Source organism: Lepidochelys kempii, chromosome 21, assembly GCF_965140265.1.
Source record: "Lepidochelys kempii isolate rLepKem1 chromosome 21, rLepKem1.hap2, whole genome shotgun sequence".
NCBI classification, from domain to species: Eukaryota; Metazoa; Chordata; order Testudines; family Cheloniidae; genus Lepidochelys; species Lepidochelys kempii.
The window spans coordinates 13573633-13593616 of NC_133276.1; the positions used below are offsets into that span (position 1 = coordinate 13573633).

A 19984-nucleotide genomic window follows, 5' to 3' on the forward strand; every position below is an offset into this window, starting at 1 on the left:
TGGGCATACTGAGTCAACACAAGGTTAAGCTAGGAGGCCAAAGTCACACCGCTGGTGAGCAGCAGTCTGGTCTCCTGACTCCCAGCCCCCAGGGCTCAATACAGAGCCCTGCAATTACCCCAGGGGGTTGGGCTGAGTTTTCTGTAGCAATCATAGTTGAATCTTTACCTTGAGGCAGTAAAGTCTTATCAGTGTTGCATTAATGCAATTTTAAGTATTTAATTTAGAACTGTTTGGGGATCATTTACTTCAGGCTGCCAAACCAGCTGCACACCAAGTTTGCTATATTTCTTATACAGGCTGAATGGTGACAGCAGCATGGAAGGTACCTGCAATGTAATGCTGATCAGCAGCAGAGCAGGAAGTGTGTTTAAAGGTGACCTGCAAAGGGAAAAAAATACGTAGAGTCTGGGCCCTTTTTGGTTATGAGGCTGAAAAGCCGCTTTGAATTTGCAAAGAGATCTTTTCCACTTGATTATTTTTTATTACTCTTTAGAGATTTCAAACATATCAACTGGAGGTCTCTCTTTTGAAGACCCAGGAATGGGCTAGAAAGTTAGATGATGGGAGGAGATGTGCTGAATCTTTAGCAAAATAACTTTTCTCCCAGCTGGGTTCGGTGTTTGAGTTATATACGCAGAACCATACACAAAAAAAGTTTTAAACAGTGCAATTTAAGTCACTTCCTTTCCTAAGTAATGGGACTGGACTTCCCTGGTATCCATGATGTTATAAGCTTATTAGTTCTCCAGTTCTTCAGAGAGTCTTACAGGGTAAACACAAGTACAAGTTATTTACCATAACCTTTCAGGCCTTATATGTATTGTGATAAGGTCATGGACCAGGACCCTATGGTACCTGGGGTATATAAACAGAACAAAAAGCTGTATGAGCTTCAATACCAAGCAGACTTCAATGGCCCTCACATGACTATTTAGCCTATAGGATATAAAGGACATTGAGCGTTATGATATCCTTGTACTTTTTCCTGTCTCACGAAAACTGTAAAAATTGTAAAACAAACGTAAAAACGGAGAACAAAACTCTGCAACATCAACAGCCTGAAATGGGACCAAGACGAAGAAGAACATACAACTGACATGATTTTGGCCAATTTGCTGTGATTGGTACCAGCAGAAAGACAAGTTCACTGACAAGCAAAGTGCCAGTTTAAAAGCAAGCGGCTCTTCCACAGCAGCCTGTCAGCATCGGGATAAGCAGCGTAACCTCAATGTGTGTGTTACACTGAGATTAAAATCCAGACAGGCCTAACCATTTGAGCACTGCTCTGGTGAGAAAGCTGAAACTGCATCTTGGCTGGCAGACCATCAGTGCAGAGTTCAGGCAAAGGTGAGGGTATGTTCTAGAGCTGAGGTCTCATTTATACCCAGTGCAATCTGTGTGCAACTCATCGGGACTGGAAAATTACATTTAACTCCAGGAGCATGAGCCTGACTGGTCATAAAACTATTCCAGACAGACTGCAACCCATGGCCACACTGTGATAGACACCCGCTCTGAAACACTAGACTTACCCTTCATTCAGCTATTCCTCACTCAGGAGGGCTAGAGTCTCCAGCTAGTTCCATCATTGGGATCCAATGTGCAGGTTTCCCCACCATTCACCTCTGTCTATGGGACGAAGAATAGATCTTCCATCTCTTAAGGCTGCATCCACTCTTTACAGGAACAAATCAGCATCTTTACCTACTTAATTCAGCAGATCAAATCGCCTCTGGTTTGTGACTCTCACGCCCAGAACCAGCTCTTGTACCTGTTTAGGTCAGTGGGATACCACGCATTCGATGAAGTGAGCTGTAGCTCACGAAAGCTTATGCTCAAATAAATTGGTTAGTCTCTAAGGTGCCACAAGTACTCCTTTTCTTTTTACACACAAGACAGAATTTCAGCAACAAAGCTCCTTGCTGCAGCCGACCTAAGTGATCTAAATAAACCGCTTAAGCAGGCGATTGAGAAGGACCCGAGTGGTGGTGGATCCATGCTTCCTTATATGCAGAGTCCTGCACATAGGAAGAAAGAATCCCATGCACTGCTACAGGCTGGGGACTGACTGGCTAAGTAGCAGTTCTGCAGAAAAGGACCTGGGGATTACAGTGGATGAGAAGCTGGACAGGAGTCAACAGTGTGTTCTCGGCATATTGAACTGTATTAATAGGAGCATTGCCAGAAGATAGAGGGAAGTGATTATTCCCCTCTATTCAACACTGGTGAGGCCACACCTGGAGTACTGCGTCCAGTTTTGGTCCCCCCATTACAGAAGGGATGTGGACAAATTGGAGAGAGTCCAGCGAAGGGCAACAGAAATGATTAGAGGGCTGGGGCACATGATTTACGAGGAGAGGCTGAGGGAACTGGGGTTATTTAGTCTGCAGAAGTGAAGAGTGGGGGGGATTTGATAGAAGCCTTCCAAAGAGGATGGAGCTCGGCTGTTCTCAGTGGTGGTAGATGACAGAACAAGGAGCCATGGTCTCTAGTTGCAATGGGGGAGATCTAGGTTGGGTATTAGGAAACACTATTTCACTAGGAGGGTGGTGAAGCACTGGAATGGGTTCCCTAGGGAGGTGGTGGAATCTCCATCCTTAGAGGTTTTTAAGACCCGGCTTGACAAAGCCTTGGCTGGGATGATTTAGTTGGTGTTGGTCCTGCTTTGAGCAGGGGGTGGGACTAGATGGCCTCCTGAGGTCTCTTCCAACCCTAATCTTCTATGATTTCATGATTCATTTGGGAGCACAAGATGCTGCTCTGGGAAGGCCCATGGCCACTGCTTTGTATTCTCCAGTCAAGAGCTCACAGGCGCACGTACATGCTACAAGGGAGCACCCATAGGGACATATACTTGAAGAACCACCAACCATGCACTGCAATTCCTCCACCAGCTGGGGAATGAATCCGCCCACTTTCCTGTCAGTTAAGTAAAAGGGGTCATTAGGAGTCAATTTTTATCTTGCCTCCACCTGATGACAGGATGAAATACAATAGCCCATGGAACTGCATCTAGGAGATTATTGGCAAATAGGTTGTTTTACATGGGAAGATTGCGGCCACACTATATGTATGCAGTCTCTTGATCCAAGTTCAATAGGAATTGGCAAAATGCTCTCATTCCACACATGCCCAGCTTGGAATTAGTCTTCTCCCTGTGGTACCAGGGAAAAATGTGCAATATTCTGATCCTGACTTTTGATGAAGGACGGGGAGGGGGAGAACATCAACATCCTGAAAACAGCAGGCACAAGTGGCAGAGCTTCCAAAGCACCAAGGCCCAAGTCACTCAATGAAAGGAAAGCAAAGAGAATCTTTGCAGGAGGAAGCTGCTCTGAGGCAGGCTCCAGCCACCGCCCCCACCCTGAGAAGCCTGATCCCCCATTGGTTCAGGCACCTGCTGCCTCACTCTGGTATTTATGAACTCAGCCACCCCCTTGTGAGAGCCAGGATGGCACCAGGATCTGATGGTTCTCTCAGGATAACAGTAGGCAGACTGAGGCAATACACACTTCCCCTACAGCAGCAGGCTTCCCACCCTGCATTACAATGCTGCCTGTTTGACTAATCGGAACATTGTGTCTCTGGCCAGCGAAGTCCTTTCTCTGCTACAAACCTGAAGTAAACAGATTCTACAGCAGCAATGAGCCCGTTACCAAGGTCACGGTATTGATCAGACAGTGTAATTAAAATTCACAGTTCAACTGGCCCGATGTGACAGGGCAGCTGGGTAGCCCCACGAGCGGCATGAACGGCTGCAACGTCCGTGTCGTGCCTTCTCAAAGGCACAATTCCCACAAGACTCCGGGTGCAGCAGAAGCTATTTTCCTAGTGCAGAGGCAGCCTCGATTTCAAGAACAAATTTGCCACGACTGCTGCTCAGAATTCACTCTATATGCTCTGCAAGGCTGAAAACCACCTCTCTGCCTGGAGCCTCCACATTCTGCCTTACACATTCGCCCCACAATGTCTGCTGCCACGTTGCCAGCATCCCATGGGGTCCAGGTCAACAACCGTTCTTGGCTTGGGTGGAGAACATTGAGCTACATTTAGCCTTCGGAAAAAGGGGCATATTTCAAATAATTTTTAATGACAAATAGACACAGTCGGACCATAAATAACCATTCATAAAGGGCTGCTTAGCTTTATGGCTGATGGACTTGATAAAGCCATTAAGTCGACACTGATGGCATTGTTCAAACCTGCTAAGTTCCAGTCCACTGCTGGTCTCAAATGAGGGGAGTACCTTTTCAATGTCCTATTTACATATGGTTGCCCCCTCACTTTGGAGCACATTTTGCATTAGGGTTTGATTCTCTCAATTACAAAACACCTCAACTGATCAGAGAGCTTAACAGGAAATTCAAGAACCTTACCACAAAATGTAACATCTCCTGCACTGGAGACCATATAAATATATTATAATGCACTGAAACCCGTACAACAAAGGGACCTCCTTTATTAGACAACGTCCTGTTCTTAAAACCAGGCAAACATACTAAGCATAGTTCTATTTGCACAATTCTGTTCCCCCCTTTACTAATCCCTTCCATTAAGCAACTAATTTGCCACTCCACTGGGTAGCCATCAAAAACAGGATCCTCTGTATGTAAAAACAGATGAATACACAATGCGCTGCTAAAAATGTCAAATGTTTATCTCCAACAGTCAGCTCAAACCTGGCTCTGGAGAACAGATTCACGTAGCAAGATTGAGAAACCCTTAACAATTGGGAACAAATGGACGCAAACACTGTCCAAGCTGGAATCCAACTGTGGAAAGAATTGTCAGGATCCCAAAGAAAGTATTGTTATAGCCTGTTCCATACTGCAAAACAACCTTCCATTTCAGGAAGAGTTTTAAAAAACTATCACCACTAGATCTCCTATACTCGAGAACGGGCACTGCTTGTACCAGAACCAGGTTCCCATCAGGAAAAGCCTCAGGACCTCTTAACAGGACTAGATAACAGTTTGATGGAGCAGACAGGGAAATTTGCACTATTCAAAAAGGGTTGTACCTGCATGATCTGTGATCCCTAATCATCTAGAACTGGCATTTTTATAATGAGACTCTTGAGAAGCCTGCCAGAGCAGCTGTACAGGAGGACAGGGAATACAGGGAGGATTTTAATCACCCTTCTAATGTCCAAAGTGTCATAAAGTTGGAAACTCAGCCTATTTCCAATGGCCACAGCAGCAAATATATGGAGAATGAATGGACTTGATCCCTGGAATGTCAGTCCAAAGGACAACGCAGAAAGGATGCATGTGCCATTCAAGTGGACCCCAAAGGTCACCCCCATCTTGGTGTGCAAGAATGGGCCCCCTTCCGGTTCTCCACATCAGCTATGGTCCTCCTCCCCTAAACTTATGCAGAATTATTTTAAAATCTATGTTGGTGAATCGAAAGAGTCAGATCACTTCCCCCTCGTATCATTGGAGAGACGCAAGGAGAATTCCCCTTGGAAAGAATCACAGGTTGTTGCTATGTGCACACTCCTCACCCCAGTCCAACTGCAGCAAAGATGCACAGAAGGATCTGCTCAGCCCCCCTGTGGGAACGTACAGTAGGGTCCTATGGCGATCAAAGCAAGGTCCAGTTCAATTTTAATTCTACATTACAGATTTGGAAAGGAGGTAAAGAGTGTGCTAATGAAATGGACGGACAATACTACACCAGCAGGAGAAGCGAATACCAGTGCTGGCAGAAATATAAAGGGTTCTAGCAATATCAGAAATACGGAAGGTAACAGAATGAAATTCAATTTGGAAGAGTGCTGTTAATACTTATAGAAAAATTATACAAAAAATACAGCTGCGCAGTAACGGGAATAACCTAGAAAGCTGTAATGCTGAGAGCAACTTACAGCAGACAGCAATTAGAAGAAAGGCCACTAACGCCGGGCTGTGCATATGAAAGCATCTCAGTACAGAACTGGGGAGGTGACAACCCCTCTCTCTGTGGCTCTGATGGAAGAGCACCTGGAATACTGCATCCAGGCTTGGGCGCCTTGGCACCAGACAAACAAAAAACAAACAAACAAACTTCAGGAAGATCAGAAAGAAAGTCAGGAGGCAGCAAAGAATTACTTAAGGAAGAGTTTCAGAGGAACAGCCGTGTTAGTCTGTATTCGCAAAAAGAAAAGGAGGACTTGTGGCACCTTAGAGACTAACCAATTTATTTGAGCATGAGCTTTCGTGAGCTACAGCTCACTTCATCAGATGTTCACGGTAAACATCTGATGAAGTGAGCTGTAGCTCACGAAAGCTCATGCTCAAATAAATTGGTTAGTCTCTAAGGTGCCACAAGTCCTCCTTTTCTTTTTAAGGAAGAGTGACAAGGTGAGTGAGGTAATATCTTTTATGGGACCAAAAGTAGTTGGTCTGGTAAAAGATATTACCTCACCCATCTTGCGAGTCTTGTATCCTGGGACCAACAGCTACAACAGAGCCACACACAGTTAAGAAAGACTGACAGTTAAAATGTGCGGGGTCTGGCTCATCAGTGTCTAACGGTACGTCTCCACTGCAGAGTTAATCCTGGGCTCTTACCTGGGTTTTAGCCTTAACTCTCCTACCATCCAAAGAAACACCTCTGACCCAGGTCTGGAAGTACTTTAAACCCAGGCTTGCTTACTCAGCTGGAAACGTGGAGTAGAAGGCAAGCTCTGCTTTAAGTCAGGCTGAAACTTGCCCACTTTGCATTGAGAAAACGGGCTAAATCACTCAAGTGCTGATAGTCCTCCAATGGCTTCCCACAATTCCCCCAGAAGGACAGAAATTCTCCCGCAATTGACACAACTGATCAGGAAAGAATCCTAGAGCATCTCAGCACAAAGAACCACGGGATATGCTCCCACTCACACACAGGCAAGTGTGCAACCAGTGGACAGATAGGGCTTTGCAAGTGGGGATGCTCACATCCGGGCTAGGCTAACCCAGCTCCTCAGACTGGAGGCCAATAACCCGGGTTAACTGTACACTGTAGACATAGCCTGTGGAAGTGACATGGTGGAGATATAACCATCTCCTAGTATCTGAAGGGTGGAGAAGGATTTATGGGTGATAATTTAATCCCAGCAAATCTATGTCAGAAAGAAATTCAGAATGACTAAGAAAAGCTTTGATAAGGAAATCTATTGGATAGATTGTGACAGCCTCCGGGGATTAATGGAGGAAGCCCCAAAGTGTACTGATCCTAGATGGAAACATCTTATTGTTAGCAGGGGACAGGAGAGCTAAGTGGTCTTTTCCATCTCTAATTTCTTGTTCAATCGAGAGATGCTGAGAAATGCAGTCCAGAACACATTTCCTTCCCAGACTGTCAGAGCAGCTTCATTCACTGGTATCCTGCAGACAGCCAGCAATCCAGCAGGGGCTTAATGGAGTACAACATACCTCTTGGGAGTAATCTTGTATTTACAGAAAGAGGCCGTGAAGCATGTGGCAATTCTGCCCTGGGAAGGACACAACTAGCCATCCTCTGCTAGAATGCTCTGTTGGGGGGAGGGATAGCTCAATGGTTTGAGCATTGGCCTGCTAAACCCAAGGTTATGAGTTCAATCCTTGAGGGGGCCATTTAGGGCTCTGGGGCAAAAACTGGGGATTGGTCCTGCTTTGAGCAGGGGGTTGGACTAGATGATCTCCTGAGGTCCCTTCCACCCCCTGATATTCTATGAACCTCATCCACAGAAGGACTGATTGATGTGCCAGGAGCAAACAGGCCCCATTTATCAAGGCTAGCCAGCACCAGAGCAGCTTGTGCAAGTGACTTCAAAAAAATTAGCAACAGACACAAAAACTCTAGGGAATTCACCGAGTGCAATCCGGAGAGATTTAAATCGTATCTCTAATTGATGGATCCCATATGCACCTATACCCCCCGCCACCCCAAATTCAGTCCTCCCAGGGTCTCACTTCCCCCCACCCCCCAGTCCTCCCTGGCTCTGTCCTTCCCCCACCACGCACAGAATAGCTCTGAATCTGTACCACTGCAAAGCTGCAGCAGTACATTAGCATTCTCCTTGGCACCTCTAGAACACAGCCTCAGCGGGATTCCACTGATGCCATCATACACAGGTTCAGAAGCAAAAAAAGCACAGAGCCAGGGCAGCTGGTTTCATGCGGCGGGAGGGGCAGGAATACACCACGCTTACCTGGTTCTCAGGCCAAGGAGGACAGAGCCTTGGGCAGGTGCTGCGAGCTCCAGTCTGCCTGACAGAGCAGGGAGCATGAGACAGCTTTTGGCCCTTGTGAAATGTGAAAACATTTCAGTTCTGTTGCATGAATAAGCATAATTGACTACAGGTCAACCTGATGAAAAGTAGCTCACACCTGGCAAGTAGATCAAGGTGCGAGCTGGGCTGTTAAGCTTCATAGGTAGGGCCCTACTAAATTCATGGACTGTGAAAGCTGGTCTTTTGTGTCTACTCTCTACTATCTAGATTTCACAGGGGAGGCCAGCGTTTCTCAAACTGGGGGTCCTGACCCAAAAGGGAGTTGTGTGTGTGTGGGGGGGAGTCACAAGGTTATTTGGGGGGGCGGGGGAGTCGCAGTATTACCACTCTTACTTCTGCACTGCCATCTTCAGAGCTGGGCGGCTGGAGAACGGTGGCTGCTGACAGCTCTGCAGGCGGCCGCGCAGAAGGGTGGCGATACCAGACCAGGCCGTCCTTACGTCTGCACAGCTGCTGGCAGTGGCGGCTCTGCCTTCAGAGCTGGGCTCCCGGCCAGCAGCCGCCGTGCTCCGGCTCTGAAGGCAGCACCGCCGGCAGCAACAGCACAGAAGTAAGGGCAGCAGTATTGCAACCCCCGCCCTACAGTAACCTTGCGATCCCCTCCCCACCCCCCACACGCTCCTTTTTTGGGTCAGGATTCCTACAAACGCTGTGAAATTTCAGATTTAAAGAGTTGAAATCATGAAATTTATTATTTTTAAAATCCTATGACTGAAATTGACCACAATGGGCCATGAATTTGGTAGGGCCCTATTCATCGGTGGCATGGCAAGAGGATGCTGCAGAGATATGTCACTAAGCTGATGCTGTTTCAGTCCATGATAGAAACCCTGGGTAGATACTATGCTTTGTAGTCAGCCCTTAGTTAGGGTCAGGGCTCCCTGATCCTGAGGTTCTACCATTCACTACTATCTCAGCGCGTTTTCCCCACTTAGAATTCGTCCCACCTTAGATCAAACAGCAGATATCACTCCCGCCTGAATATACAATCATTTGTCAGTGAAATAAGATCCAAAGCCTCAGAAAGCCCTGCTCACTGAACAGGAGGGACTTGAGGAAACTGGTATTCCTAATGAAAACAGCTCAAACCATTACGCACCCTATACTGAACAGCCCCTGGTTTGACAGTGAAATGTGGGGAAGAGATTATTTCGGTTCTTTGCTAACAGGGTAAGATTCCTGAGCCATTACAAGAATATGATCCTGGGCGTAGCTCTGCCCCCCTGGCCGACACCCTGAGAGCGAAGAGCTACGAGGTGCAGATGGAAGCCCTGATCGTGGGAGCCCTGGGTGCCTGGGACCCCTGCAACGAGCATGTGCTGCGGACCTGTGGGATCGGTCGACACTATGCACGGCTCATGCGGTGCCTCACGGTCTCGGACACCATCCGATGGTCCGGGGACATCTACATCGAACACACCACCGGCCACCAACAGTACCAGGAGACGGGAGCTGGAACGACATTGTGCATCAACTACGAGAAAGGGACCAAGAGACTTTTTCCATTGGACCATATGAACTGGAACCATAAACTCACTGAACATTAAATCTCACCAAATGAGGGTAAATCCATCCTTATCATATCCACTCCATTATACTCCACACCTGAACATAGCCATTACAAGAACAACATACCCTCATATCTCAATGTCTGTACTTTGACCTGTCAACCTTTTACCCCCAATTGGAGATATTGCAGATTGTATTCCTTATGCCATCCGAACCTAAACCAAACTTCGCACCCCTTAATAATTTGTACCTTATTCCCAGATAACCAGAAACTTCTACGCTTAAACTCTGTACCGTTTTTTTATTTTAACATCTTAATAAAATTCTTAAATCTATAAAACCCTCAACACAATTCACCACTGGAGGGAAACCTGTTGGTGGCAATCCATCTTTTTCTAAAGTTCCTACAACCATCTAGGCCCTACAGTACAGAACACACTGGTTAACGTCCTAGACTAAGTATACCTCTCTGCCTTTCTTCAACTGCCCACTGCACTGGAGAACAAAGCTGGAATTATTTTGCTAACAGAAAAGACAAGGCAAGAGGAGTTCCATTAAGTAGACTGCAGTCAAGAGGGAGCCTCAGCTAAACTAGCTTCCCCAACCTACTCGGGGGGAAAAAGACCACATGTTTCTATGCAGGGTCGACCTCGCCTTCTTTGGCCTTGAATTTAAACCCAGAGTTGATACATTTAATCTCTTAATCACTTACCTCCTGCTGCTTCACTTTTTAACCTTTACCAACTCAATGACAAGAGAAGAAATAGGAGCTCCTCAAGGCCAGGATATGTAGCTAACCGGGATCTCACCATCCAGCTCTTTCAGGCTGATCAAACATGAGGAACACATCTGCTTCTGCAGAAAATCCACTGATGGGGATCTTCCCACAGCCCAGTTCCTATCAGAGTCGCTTCTCGCTAACGATCCCTCCAGCTTCTCGAGTGCGGCACTTAGCCTGGGAAACTGAACACATTTGCCCCCATCCAAATGAACGCTGAGAGATGCTTATTCCTGTCAGCACTTTCACTGCACTTCTCAGCAAGTGACACAAGACTGCTCTTGGAAAAGCTATTCTAGAATGGTTAGTACAAAGGAGACGGAGCCAGTACCAGCATTCTCAAATCCTGGAGATGTTCCCATCCTTCCCCTACGTCTGATCTTCATGCCCACCAGCCTTTAGAGAATGATATGTTCAAAGCAAACCTGCTGTTGGACTCTCTCTCCAGGGAGTCACTCTCAGCTGTTTGCCTGAGATGTGGAGCTAAGGTTGGGGGGGGGGGGGGGCCTGTGTGAAAGGAGGGAGTTTCAAAGCTCAAAAAAGGGACATAGAAGTCACATCAGCTTTGCATTAATAGAAAAAAATACAAGTCTCAAGAAGGAAAGAGGCCTGTTAATGGTTAGGATTTTGTTATGAGGCAATTTGAAAATGCCTTGAGCTCTGAGATAAGCTGCAGGCACTTAGCACTGTACACTTTGGAGTCTTTGCCAACGCCTCTGCTATCAGTGCTATTCACAATCACCGGGTGGGCTGGGAAAGCGGTGGCTTGAAGCATTCATTCTTACTGATGGCAATGCCACCCAAGATTTCACTGGCTACGGAAGTTATCCGCCCCAAAGGCCATTCATTGCATGTCCTGAAGTGCTCCCGACAAGGCCTTGGCAGCATTGCAACCTGGTGACTGCACATCAAGCTATGAAAGAGGCCTAGAACTACAGCAGTAGTTTCAAGGGGCGACTATTACCTCACATATACCCAAGTATATCACCCCTCCCAGAGCCTCTCCCACAAGAACACTGGATTGAGCTAAACCCTAGGTACCCTCATCCGCACATTAAAGGGGTTTCCCACACCACCACCACAGCAGCTCCCCCCGCCCCACAGGCTGCTTAAGTGTTACAGTACATGTGTCTGTCAGATCACTGCCAGTCTGGCTTATGTGGTCACAAGCCTCAGATTGTTACTTTCATATCCATCCTGCATGATTGGAAGGAGGTAACAACAATCAGAAGGAAATAGTTTGCTTTAGCTCTCTCTAAAGCCGGGCTACAGCTGCAGAACCACCTCTAGAAAGAAGCAGCTCTTAGCCTCTGCATTCTTCTGCTTCTTCCTCCGGGCTGTATCCACAGTCTGCATAAACAGATCTATTGAGTTTCTCTGTCACTGGCCGCTGAATGCTAGTTATTTGAGGAGATTAGGCAAGAGGGGATATCTCAAATGCAAATGATTTTAAGTGGCATGTAGATGAAACCAGTTACCCCCACCCTCTAAAATTCCAGCACCTATGTCAACAATCAAAGAATTCCCAGCAGGAAGGCTCTGCATTTCCAGGGTCTCAGGACTTGAACAGGGTAAATGGGAAAAACACCAAACACTGAGGCATGTGGCAGCCGCAGCAGCTTAGGGGAGAACATGATATTCAACACAGCAGGGACCGCCCACAGCAAGTCTAAATCCTAGAGTCTCAGCTGCATCTACACACGCAAAGTTAAGTCACCATTAGTGCAACCCTACCAACGGTGGCTGTAGTTGACCACCCCCTTGTCTAATCCTACTCAGACAGAATTTAGAGGACGGAGCGGTAAAAGCACAGTGACCAGTTTCTATTAGGGCTCTCATCTTTGCTAGCACTGAGGAGCAGATGGGAGAATTTCACTCACTTTAAGGGTGAAGGGACAAGAGGGGAATGCTGAGTGCAGCAAGCACTCCAGGAAGCTTGAGTTACATTCCCACAAACCTGCCTTCAGATTGGTCTCTCTCTCAAAGCTGTCATCAAATCCCTCCTCTCATTGGCTGCCCAAACGTGTCCACTGCACCCACAAATGTACATACCACCCCTGCTCCCCAAAATGCCTGGCTTGCTGTAGTCTCTTAAATACCCCTTGAATATTCCATCACATCTCTTGGGCCACCCAGCACCTTGCTATCATGCCCTAGTTCATAAGCTACTTTCTCCTCAGCCTCCACCCTTCCAAGCCACTGCACTGACCCTGAGTTCAGGGTCACAGCCTAACCTACCCAGTTCGAACCAACCCCCAAATCTGCCCACCTGCCTCCTGACAGATATCTGTACCAGGGCAGCACAACTCCCCCACAAAGCCTTGTGCATTGTACCTGGCATCCTCCCGACAACAGCGGGGCACCCCATCCCGCAAACGGCTCCCCCATCCACATCCGGCGGGCTCCCACGCTCCCCCCACCCCCTAGTGCAACCCCTGGGAGGCACAGCAGGTGGCCAGCTCCCCCAAGATCTGTAGTCCCCACTCCTAGGGCACACGCTTCCCCTTCCCAGGCCTTGACAGTTACCCACTCCCATCTCTGGGCCCTCCCAAACCGAGCCTTGGATCAGCTGCCAACAGGGTCTCTTGCAGAGCAGAACTGTGTGCTCACCACAATCCGTACCCCCCCGCCCCGAACCAGAGCCCCCTCTGCCCAGGGACCCGCCTCCCCCCCCCAACCAGAGCCTGCTACCCGGGACAGGCCTTCCCCCCCTCCACTCCCAGACCCCTCTCTGCCCCGGGACCGGCCTCCCCCGCAACTAGAGCCTCGTACCCAGGACAGGCATCCCCCCCCCTCCACTCCCAGACCCCTCTCTGCCCCGGGACCGGCCCCCCCCCAACCAGAGCCTCTTACCCAGGACAGGCCTCCCCCCCTCCATTCCCAGACCCCTCTCTGCCCCGGGACCAGCCTCCCCCCCCCCCCCCAACCAGAGCCTCTTACCCAGGACAGGCCTCCCCCCCTCCATTCCCAGACCCCTCTCTGCCCCGGGACCGGCCTCCCCCCCCCCCCCCCCAACCAGAGCCTGCTACCTGGGACAGGCCTTCCCCCCCTCCACTCCCAGACCCCTCTCTGCCCCGGGACCAGCCTCCCCCCCCCCCAACCAGAGCCTCTTACCCAGGACAGGCCTCCCCCCCTCCATTCCCAGACCCCTCTCTGCCCCGGGACCAGCCTCCCCCCCCCCCAACCAGAGCCTCTTACCCAGGACAGGCCTCCCCCCCTCCACTCCCAGACCCCCTCTCTGCCCCGGGACCGGCCTCCCCCGCAACTAGAGCCTCTTACCCAGGACAGGCCTCCCCCCCCCCCATTCCCAGACCCCTCTCTGCCCCGGGACCGGCCTCCCCCCCCCCCCAACCAGAGCCTGCTACCCGGGACAGGCCTCCCCCCCCCCCATTCCCAGACCCCTCTCTGCCCCGGGACCGGCCTCTCCCCCCCAAACCAGAGCCTCCTACGCAGGACAGGCCTCTCCCCCATCCCAGACCAGACCTCTGCCCCGGGACCGGCCCTCCCCAGCCAGACCCCACTGGGACCGGACCTCTCCCCCCCCAACCAGAGCCTCCTACCTGGGCCCGGCCTCCCCCCCTCCACTCCCAGACCCCCCCTCTGCCCCGGACCGGCCTCCCCCCCCCCAACCAGAGCCTCCTACCCGGGACAGGCCTCTCCCACCTCCCCACTCCGACCCCCCCTCTGCCCCGGGACCGGACCCCCCCCCCGACCGGACTGGACCGGACCGGACCCGCCCCCCGCCGGTACCTTCTTGGGGGCCTTGGTGACCGTGGCCATGAAGGAATACTTCTCGGCGTCCTCGATCTCCTTGGCCTGCTTCATTTCGTCCCCGACGGCGGACTCCGGCACCGACATCCTGGGGAGGGGGGCGGCGGGGCGGGGGCGCGAACCGGGGGATCCGGGCGGGCCCGGCGCGGGGGGGGGCTCAGCGGGGAGACTCCGGCTCCGAGCGCTCTGCAGCGGGGGGGGGGGACTGCGGCCGCCGCGCGCACCGGCAGGGGGGCGGGGCTCGCCACCGGCCGACGTCACACGCACGGGGCGGTGCCGAGCGTCGCTCCGTACGCAGGGACCGGGCAGGCGACGCCGTGCGCGCAGAGCGGGCAGGTCGAGCGGCGCCCCCTGGCGGAAAGGAACGGAAGCGAGCGAGCTCGGGACAGGCCGTGGGTCTGGCATGGGGGGGTCCCATTGTCCACACCTGAGGCTGCAGGGGCCCCTCGTTTGGGCCTGGGGTGTGTGACTGGGGCCGGGGAGCAACTGGGGGGGGGCTGAGCTGGGGGGGGCTTCCCATTGCTAGGGGGCACTGCTGGGTTTGGGGTGCTGCGTATGGGGGGGCACTGCGTGGTTTGGGGGGGTTGCAAGGTTGGGGTGGTGCTGCTCAGCTTGGGGGACCTGCTGCTGGTGGGGGGGGGTTGCAGGGTTGGGGGGGGGACACACTGGGTAAACTTGGCACCCAGAGAAATCTGGGCCAGCCCAAAGGGTGGGTGGGATCTCAGTGCCGGGGCAGTGGCAGGGTGGCCCCTGCTCAGCTGGTCCTGGCTTCCTGCTCTGGGTGTCGGGGACTGTCCATAAATTGCATAACAATTTTTTGAGTGATTTTTCAAGCCTCCCCCCACCACTTGTAACAGTGAAACAAAGGTGCAAAAGGAAGGATACGCCACCCCCATAGTGTGTTATGTAATTTATGGACAGCCCCCCGTCAATCTGGCACACAGGGTTACAGCATCCCTCTGGTTTGGTCATGACGGAGGGGTGGCTAGGCCAAATCTACCTGAGTGACATCCTGACCTGGAACACGGGGTCACAGCATCACACGACCCTGTGTGCCGTGTCACAGAGCCAGGACAGGAGCCGCCACTGCTGAGTGAGTGCAGGATGGGCTTACTCTCCAGCCCCATGCGAAAAGTCGTGGCATACACCTCCTTTTGTCAGTTCCATAGTATGATGTATAACGCACTACCCATACACTGAAAGGCCACAAGGGTGGCAGTCACCCTCCTTTCCCCCTATTAGTTCTGCCACTGGGCTGGGGGAGATATCTGGGAACAGGTCTGAATCCCTCAGCCCTTGGGGAGAATCAGGAAGCACCCACATGACTCAGGATTTGGAGTTTGTCTCTTACCTAGGGTCTTTTGGTTGCTTTATGGAGTATGAACAATTGAGATGCTAAAACAGCACTCAAGGAAGATAAGACCATTGTGGAGAAACTAAATGAATTCTTTGTGTCCATCTTCATGGCTGAGGATGTGAGGGAGATTCCCAAACATGAGCTATTCTTTTCAGTGACAAATCTGAGGCACTGTCTCAGATTGAGATGGCATTAGAGGAGGTTTTGGAACAAATTGATAAATTAAACACTAATAAGTCACCAGGACCAGAGGGTATTCACCCAAGGGTTCTGAAGGAACTCAAATGTGAAATTGAGAATAACTGTGATATGTAACCTATTATTTAAATGAGCTTCTGGACCAGATGACTGGAGGATAGCTAATGTGATGCCAATTTTTGTAAAAGGCTCCAGAGGCAATCCTGGCAATTACAGGCCGGTAAGCCTAACTTCAGTACCAGGCAAATTGTTGAAACTGTAGTAAAGAAAGGAATGATCAGACACATAGATGAACATGATTTGTTGGGGAAGAGTCAACATGGTTTTTGTAAAGGGAAATCCGTGCCTCACCAATCTACTAGAATTCTTTGAGTTGGTCAATAAACGTGAACAAGAGTGATCGAGTGGATATAGTATACTTAGATTTTCAGAAAACCTTTGACAAGTTCCCTCACCAAAGACTCTTAAGCAAAGTAAAGAGTCATGGGATAACAGGGAAGGTCCTCTCACGGATCAGTAACTGGTTAAAAAACAGGGAACAGAGGGTAGGAATAAATGGTCAGTTTTCAGAATGGAGAGAATTAAATAGATGTGTCTCACAGGGGTCTGTACTGGGACCTGAACTGTTCAAGATATTCATAAATGATCTGGAAAAAGGGGTAAACAGTGAGGTGGCAAAATTTGCAGATAATACAAAACTACACAAGATAGTTAAGTCCAAAGCAGACTGCGAAGAGCTACGAAGGGATCTCACAAAACCGGGTGACTAGGCAACAAAATGGCAGATGAAGTTCAATGTTGATCAATGCAAAGCAATGCACACTGGAAAACATCATCGCAACTATACACATAAAATGATGGGGTCCAAATTAGCTGTTACCGCACAAGAAAGATCTTGGAGTCATTGTGGAGAGTTCTCTGAAAACATCTGCTCAACAGGCAGTGGCAGTCAAAAAGGTAACAGAATGCTGGGAATCATTAGCAAAGGGATAGATAATAAGACAAAAAATATCATACTACCTCTATACAAATCCATAGTACGCCCACATCTTGAATACTAAAAAGAAAAGGAGAACTTGTGGCACCTTAGAGACTAACCAATTTATTTGAGCATAAGCTTTCGTGAGCTACAGCTCACTTCATCGGATGTGTACTGTGGAGAATACAGAAGATGTTTTTATACACACAAACCATGAAAAAATGGGTGTTTATCACTACAAAAGGTTTTCTCTCCCCCTACCCCACTCTCCTGCTGGTAATAGCTTATCTAAAGTGATCACTCTCCTTATGTGTATGATAATCAAGGTGGGCCATTTCCAGCACAAATCCAGGGTTTAACAAGAACGTCTGAGGAACGGGCGGAGCGGGGAGGAAAAAACAAGGGGAAATAGGTTACCTTGCATAATGACTTAGCCACTCCCCGTCTCTATTCAAGCCTAAGTTAATTGTATCCAATTTGCAAATGAATTCCAATTCAGCCGTCTCTCGCTGGAGTCTGGTTTTGAAGTTTTTCTGTTGTAATATCGCAACTTTCTTGTCTGTAATTGCGTGACCAGAGAGATTGAAGTGTTCTCCGGCTGGTTTATGAATGTTATACTTCTTGACATCTGATTTGTGTCTATTCATTCTTTTACGTAAAGACTGTCCAGTTTGACCAATGTACATGGCAGAGGGGCATTGCTGGCACATGATGGCACATATCACATTGGTAGATGTGCAGGTGAACGAGCCTCTGATAGTGTGGCTGATGCTATTAGGCCCTGTGATGGTGTCCCCTGAATAGATACATGGGCACAGTTGGCAACGGGCTTTGTTGCAAGGATAGGTTCCTGGGTTAGTGGTTCTGTTGTGTGGTATGTGGTTGCTGGTGAGTATTCGCTTCAGGTTCGGGGGCTGTCTGTAGGCAAGGACTGGCCTGTCTCCCAAGATTTGTGAGAGTGTTGGGTCATCCTTCAGAATAGGTTGTAGATCCTTGATAATGCGTTGGAGGGGTTTTAGTTGGGGGCTGAAGGTGATGGCTAGTGGCATTCTGTTATTTTCTTTGTTAGGCCTGTCCTGTAGTAGGTGACTTCTGGCTCTATCAATCTGTTTCTTCACTTCCGCAGGTGGGTATTGTAGTTGTAAGAATGCTTGATAGAGATCTTGTAGGTGTTTGTCTCTGTCTGAGGGGTTGGAGCAAATGCGGTTGTATCGCAGAGCTTGGCTGTAGACAATGGATTGTGTGGTGTGGTCAGGGTGAAAGCTGGAGGCATGTAGGTAGGAATATCTGTCAGTAGGTTTCCAGTATAGGGTGGTGTTTATGTGACCATTGTTTATTAGCACTGTAGTGTCCAGGAAGTGGATCTCTTGTGTGGACTGGACCAGGCTGAGGTTGAAGGTGGGACGAAAATTGTTGAAATCATGGTGGAATTCCTCAAGGGCTTCTTTTTCAAGGGTCCAGATGATGAAGATGTCATCAATATAGCGCAAGTAGAGTAGGGGCATTAGGGGACGAGAGCTGAGGAAGCGTTGTTCTAAGTCAGCCATAAAAATGTTGGCATACTGTGGGGCCATGCGGGTACCCATAGCAGTGCCGCTGATCTGAAGGTATACATTGTCCCCAAATGTAAAATAGTTATGGGTAAGGACAAAGTCACAAAGTTCAGCCACCAGGTAAGCCGTGACATTATTGGGGATAGTGTTCTTGACGGCTTGTAGTCCATCTTTGTGTGGAATGTTGGTGTAGAGGGCTTCTACATCGATAGTGGCCAGGATGGTGTTATCAGGAAGATCACCGATGGATTGTAGTTTCCTCAGGAAGTCAGTGGTGTCTCGAAGGTAGCTGGGAGTGTTGGTAGCGTAGGGCCTGAGGAGAAAGTCTACATAGCCAAACAATCCTGCTGTCAGGGTGCCAATGTCTGAGATGATGGGGCGCCCAGGATTTCCAGGTTTATGGATCTTGGGTAGCAGATAGAATACCCCACATCGGGGTTCCAGGGGTGTGTCTGTGCGGATTTGATCTTGTGCTTTTTCAGGGAGTTTCTTGAGCAAATGCTGTAGTTTCTTTTGGTAACTCTCAGTGGGATCAGAGGGTAATGACTTGTAGAAAGTGGTGTTGGAGAGCTGCCGAGCAGCCTCTTGTTCATATTCCAACCTATTCATGATGACAACCGCACCTCCTTTCTCAGCCTTTTTGATTATGATGTCAGAGTTGTTTCTGAGGCTGTGGATGGCATTGTGTTCTGCACGGCTGAGGTTGTGGGGCAAGAGATGCTGCTTTTCCACAATTTCAGCCCATGCACGTCAGCGGAAGCACTCTAAGTAGAAGTCCAGTCTGCTGTCTCGACCTTCAGGAGGAGTCCACCTAGAATCCTTCTTTATGTAGTGTTGGTAGGAAGGTCTCTGTGGATAAGTATGTTGTTCAGAGGTGTGTTGGAAATATTCCTTGAGTCGGAGACGTCGAAAATAGGATTCTAGGTCACCACAGAACTGTATCATGTTCATGGGGGTGGAGGGGCAGAAGGAGCGGCCCCGAGATAGGACAGCTGCTTCTGCAGGGCTAAGAGTACATTCTTACAACTACAATACCCACCTGTGGAAGTGAAGAAACAGATTGATAGAGCCAGAAGAGTTCCAGAAGTCACCTACTACAGGACAGGCCTAACAAAGAAAATAACAGAACGCCACTAGCCGTCACCTTCAGCCCCCAACTAAAACCCCTCCAACGCATTATCAAGGATCTACAACCTATCCTGAAGGATGACCCAACACTCTCACAAATCTTGGGAGACAGGCCAGTCCTTGCCTACAGACAGCCCCCCAACCTGAAGCGAATACTCACCAGCAACCACATACCACACAACAGAACCACTAACCCAGGAACCTATCTTTGCAACAAAGATCCGTTACCAACTATGCCCACATATCTATTCAGGGGACTCCATCACAGGGCCTAATAACATCAGCCACACTATCAGGGACTCATTCACCTGCACATCTACCAATGTGATATATGCCATCATGTGCCAGCAATGCCCCTCTGCCATGTACATTGGTCAAACTGGACAGTCTCTACGTAAAAGAATAAATGAACACAAATCAGATGTCAAGAATTATAACATCCATAAACCAGTCGGAGAACACTTCAATC

The 19984-nt window shown here is 49.4% G+C and overlaps 1 protein-coding gene across 3 annotated transcripts in view; it reads right to left on the reverse strand.

Annotated features, from left to right (window-relative positions):
• Positions 1-14493, reverse strand: part of AHCYL1 (adenosylhomocysteinase like 1) — a 46138-nt gene extending 31645 nt beyond the window's left edge. For 2 of the 3 annotated variants that reach the window (XM_073320235.1, XM_073320236.1), the window contains exon 1: positions 14280-14493. In XM_073320235.1, the coding sequence (XP_073176336.1) occupies positions 14280-14387 (108 nt within the window). In that variant the 5' untranslated portion in view covers positions 14388-14493. The remainder of the gene's footprint in view (positions 1-14279) is intronic. The other variant, XM_073320234.1, reaches the window with a different exon arrangement.
• Between the last annotated feature and the right edge of the window lie 5491 nt (positions 14494-19984).